The sequence below is a fragment of the Sycon ciliatum genome, chromosome 1 (genome assembly GCF_964019385.1).
Source record: "Sycon ciliatum chromosome 1, ocSycCili1.1, whole genome shotgun sequence".
Classification (NCBI taxonomy): Eukaryota; Metazoa; Porifera; class Calcarea; order Leucosolenida; family Sycettidae; genus Sycon; species Sycon ciliatum.
Window position 1 is genome coordinate 16,502,513 of NC_088643.1, and position 5,373 is coordinate 16,507,885.

Below are 5,373 nucleotides of genomic sequence, written 5' to 3' on the forward strand. Positions count from 1 at the left end.
GTGTGTGTCCTCTTCACTCAGTACAGTAGAATCGCGCGTCCAAGAAGAGTCGAGCGATCTGTACTTACGGTGCCCAGAGGCGGGCTCATACTCCAGTGTGGCAACTAACTTGGGACATGGTGCTTCCCTCTTGGATGCACATGTTTATTTTCTCCTAAGGACGTATCGGCGCACAGGAGTAACGATGATTCCGAGACCTTTGGTCGGAGGAGTTACTTTTGCCCCGCCCCCACTTCCATCCAATATGCCACCGCCCCCGCTGTGCAGCATCTGATGGTACTGCGGTATTCAGTAAAAAAATAAAAAATAAAAAAACATCCACCACCAAACCTCCCCACCACACCTGCAACAACCACATCTTGCACCACAACGTCAACACCAACCATGTTATAGTGTATGATATACCCTTCGACCTACTCCATCGGACACGCAAAGCCTAACTTGGAACAGCCTTCTAACTTGGAAGGTTCACGGTTAGGACATTGCTAAGTATCAGTTCGACTGCACTGGTACACCTTTGATGTGCAATCATTGATTTACATGCTTGTTCTTTTCTTTTCTGTCTCACTTTCTTTCCTTGTGTTTCTTATTATTCCTTTTTAAAACCAACATTTCACGCTCACTTTGCGCACTTTCCCTCGCATCCTTAACTATGTTACTAGTACATACACAAATAGGAGATCCCCCAGATAGGCGTTAGCCTTTTGGTAATCCTGAAATAAAGATAAGAAAAAGATTGTTATTAGGTAGGACCGTCCGAAGCGGGGAAGGTGACTCAGATAAGCGCAGCGAAAACATGCACAAGCTTAAGTCCCACGGCAACGAAGAATGCTGAATGTTACCTTCCCCTCGTCGATCCTACCTGACCGTGAACCTTCCAAGTAAGTTGGAAGGCTGTTGGCTTGCGCACTGGAGATGTGTTTAAGCTAGGTCTCAGGTCGTTGAATCAGAAAGTCTCACTAGCTTGTCAGTGTTGTGCCCTGTTATCACTTTTAAAGTCTTTCTGACTTTATTATCTTGTTACAGTCATAGTTGATTCATCACTCGTTCCCATGTGTTTTTCTTCTATTTTACATTCCTTTCTCTTTACGAATAGGCGGCGCGGAGACAATCCTCCTTTCTCTTTATTTGGTATTGAATTGCTCATTTTTTTTGTCTGATCGCTGTACTAATACTTACAAGTATCTCATGAGGTATCATCACCAGTATTTTGTAGCACTCGTGTGTTAACTTAGTCTCAGGGTTGCGCGGCATGGACGCTAGTGCAATGCTGGAGCATCGCCCCATGAAGATGAAACAAGCAAAGCATCATCGCATGACGCCCCCCCCCCCCCCACACACACAAACACACACACACAAGGCAATGGCGTAATCGTATGCCTGCGTCGGCGAATGTCTGCAATCTTCTCTACATTCTAGTTACTTGTAAGTTAACGGTTTAGATTATACACTTGAATGTATACCTGTGATAGTGATAGTCCGCAATGTCAATGGATGTTTGGGGTAAATACAAAATCAAGATTCTGGTGACTGATCAGAAAAATTAGCAAAGAAATGATGTATGATGTAACCTATGATCAACTTCGCCAATTTATGTTGCTGAGTCCGGCAAAAAAACGGGGGTGTGGGGAGGGGGGAGATCATGGGAGCTAGCGCTAACAAAGTACTAAACTATAATAATTAATATTATGAAAAAGAAGGACGTGATGCTGAGAGAATCTAGTCATTAGTGTAGTGGTGATGTCATTAAACAGGTAGTGTGGGGTAGAAATATTATTACTCAGTCAGGGATGGAATTGCCCATCTAGCCATCATGGTGCTGGCAGTGAACTCAGTTTCCTTTCCAAGGTCAGGCGGATCATAGTTAGTGTAGTATGGTGCATATGCGGCACGCTGCGATTGGTAGGTAAATGGAGAGCGGCGGGTTGAGTCGGATACTGGGATAGGCTTACACTGCGCACTGTGCGGCGGATGACTGTATGCCGACCAACGTTGCTACTTCAGTCTGGCTGGGCTCGGGCAATGGGTCGGGGATGAGAACGTTTGGAGGCACCGTTGGCGGCACTTGACTCGTGGCACATTGACCAGGAATATCTCTGCACACCTGTAGCAAACAGTACAGTTGAGAGGCACAGCAATACCTATGTCAGTGTTTGTACAATAGGACCATGATGTAAATTGCTGTACAGCAACAACAATGACTACCAGGTATGTTTTACTCTTCTTGGCAGATATCCCTGCATGGTTTAACCCTTTGGAGCCCCAAAAATCCTGATAATTGTATGCGACTGCAATTTCGATAATATTCTTTACCTTATCTTGGTCATAACTTTGGTGCGTGTTAAGTCTTACAATGGTGACAGTCGGTTTCCTTCAGTCTTTTCCTTTTCGCACGCACAAACTGATGAGTACTTTTTAGTCTATTTGCGGACAATAACTTGCCTTAGCACATCCCAATTCAAGCTTCTATTGAGGGTCTACTTTCATGGTTAATGCTATTGAAGTATTCTGATCCTTATCCCTAGGGTTCCCTGTAAAAAGGCGCTGACGCCTGTTGGGAATTCCCTAGTAAAAGAAGAATAAATAATAATAATAATAATAATAATAATAATAATAATAATAATAATAATCCCGACGCAGTTTTCTTCCCTCCGCTTATCCAGGTTATCCTGTCCTTCATCTTTTCTCTCTCTCTCTTTCTCTCTCTCTCTCTCACTCTCGTTCTCTATCTCTCTTTCTCTTTCTCTATCTCTCTCTCTCTCTCTCTCTCTCCATCGTCAACATAATAATATCATTGGGCATGATTGTCCGTGGATAATCCAAGCTCTCACAAAAAGACGAACTTCAATTACGGAATATGCTTCAGAAACTGATAAGCCAACTATGGTGAATCCATCATCTATTGAAAAGGGAATGGAAAACAAACACATCGCCCATCACAGTGTGATCCCCCCCCCCCTCCCCCTGGTGCTTGCTGTGTTCGTTGATCTCCAATTCCCCAGACCTGGCTTTGGTCGGGGTATACACCGCAGCTCACCAGCACACATCATGTAGTGCATATACACGCATGGATGTACTTTTGTTTTGTTCCTAGCCCTCTTTTCGTAGGTATACTCTCCAATAAATTTTTCAAATAATCAAAGAAACTCACCGTCTGTCTCAAAGGAAATGGGAAGAACATATCAGTAGCCTGATTCGGAGGACGAATAAATCGCTGTACCGTCTCTACATCGCCGCTCGCGTCGAAGAAATACCGCAGCCGCAGGTCGCCAAAGGTTCCCAGGTTAGGAAGCGTGACATCAACTTGCGAATTCTCCAGCGTCCGTGGCTGTCCGGGGGTCTGCGCCTCTGGGAAGAAATAGTCGAACAGGCCAGAACCGTCCGTCTGCGTCACCTGAAGCGCTGTGTCATTGAACTCAGTGAAGTCACGTGCACATTGAATAGTACTGCGATCATTGAATTCGCTTATGAGAGTCTGCACGGAGCGTGTGAATGAGTTGTCGTTGAAAACGCTGAACGCGGCGGAGTAGAGAGCTGACGGACTAAGCCCAGCACCACCTGCTGCATCTTGAAGCAGATCCACCTCTGTGCATTCTTGGGCTAGGATGCAGTTCGTGCTCGGCCCAGCAGTTGTGTCCGCTGTGGGCTGTGCAGTAGCACCCGGAGCTAGGGAGGCAGGCATGCTGCTAGGACCCTGGTTGTTGCGAGCTCCCGTGTTTCCTGCTGCGTCGCCTTCGCTAGAGTCCTCACTATCGCTTCCACCATCCTCACTTCCGCCTGTCCCTGTAGCCATGGCATTCCCAGCATCGCTGCTATCGCTGCTGTCGCTGCTATCGCCACTATCTTCGCTGCTGTCCATGCTACTTCCATCGTCGCTACTACCTCTGGCAAAGAGATGGAGGTCTTGCTTATCTTTCAGGAAATTTCTCAGTGTGGCCGCCTGGACGACAGCAATGACACACGCTGCCAGTGCTAACAACCACAAAGTCTTCATCTTGCCCTTCTTTGCTTTATAAAACACTGCAACTAAATACTCAGAAGTTGCAAGGATGCTACCGCTCTAGCTACGAGATGAGTAACTCAGTGGAAGACTCTGTGCTCTGATGAATTTGTAACTGTCCTGACGAAATCCATCCCCTTTTATTGCCCAGAGAGTCCCTGCTGCTGAGAGCGATCCCGGTGTGTTGGTTTATCAAAAGTTGTGAACTTCTCCATGATTGTGCTTGTGTTCACACAAGGCAAGTCATTATCATTCCTATCTGATGCCACTGTTGTGTTTGCATGGGAGTAGTGCACTTCACGTGTGCTGCAAAAACAGGAAGCCACCACTACAGGCTACAGCAGCACTCAATCTGGTTCTGCACACACACATCGCGAGCGCTCCAACCCCCCCCCCCCACACACACACACACATTCACACACGCACCATGCACACACGCGCGCGCGCACACACACACACGCACACATACAAACATTCCTGACACAGAGGTGTACCTACAGTATCGCCCCGGTACACGGCCAACAATAGCCTGAATAGGGGTGTGAAGTACGTATCGACAAGACATGGTAGTGCTACCTGGTCATTGTACATAGACTGACAAACGCGACGCGTGCAATCTACGATAGCCGCGCGTGGCAGAAACAGATGTTCATTGAGTTTGCTGAACGTCTATGTAATCTTCGCAAGCACCAGGCATTGCTAGTGAGGAGTATGGGTATTAGATTCAAGCGTGGCTCGCGTTGCAATAACGCCAATATGCCTGTCAAGCTGTCTTATTGCTCAGCACTATTGTGCACGGCTGGCACCGGTCTGCTTGAATTATGTTAGACATTATAGCGGCGCGGAGCACTTCTGCCTGATCTCAATGAAGGCGCCCGATCGCCCGCGTGAAAAGTACACACGTGCACAGGAGCTTACCAACGGCTATCCAAATCAAGGTTCTCGGAGCAAAACAACTCGTGTGGGTTATGTGACTGTGCGGCCACCAGCGATTCACGTCGTCTTCTTTAGCAGCCGATTATAGGAGTACGAATCCACCGCCGTGTAGGTGCATCATTGTCTGCCTATTTTTCTAATGCGTTTTTCAGCTTCTCAGATCGATGCGACTTTGTACAATACCAAGAGTACATACCCCCCCCCCCTCCCCCCGGACGAAACAGTTCTGCCCGAAGATTGAATACTAGTAACCCCCTGGGGTTATGTACTATACCAAGAGTACATAACCCCCCCCCCCCCGGACGAAACAGTTCTGCCCGAAGATTGAGTACTAGTAGTAGCCCCCTGGGGTGATGTACTATTGCATGTCCCTGGATGCAGTTAACATTCCATGATCCAGTCTTTTTTGCGCCATGCATGGGTAGTATTGTGAACTC

The 5,373-nt window shown here is 47.1% G+C and overlaps 1 protein-coding gene across 1 annotated transcript; it reads right to left on the bottom strand.

Moving 5' to 3' along the window:
• Positions 1-1,369: 1,369 nt before the first annotated feature.
• Positions 1,370-4,118, bottom strand: LOC135815121 (dentin sialophosphoprotein-like). Its single transcript, XM_065328365.1, has 2 exons — positions 3,152-4,118; positions 1,370-2,104 (listed from the first exon to the last, which is right to left on the bottom strand). The coding sequence occupies exons 1-2, from the start codon at positions 3,992-3,994 to the stop codon at positions 1,949-1,951; spliced, it is 999 nt and encodes a 332-aa protein (XP_065184437.1). The 5' UTR covers positions 3,995-4,118; the 3' UTR covers positions 1,370-1,948.
• Between the last annotated feature and the right edge of the window lie 1,255 nt (positions 4,119-5,373).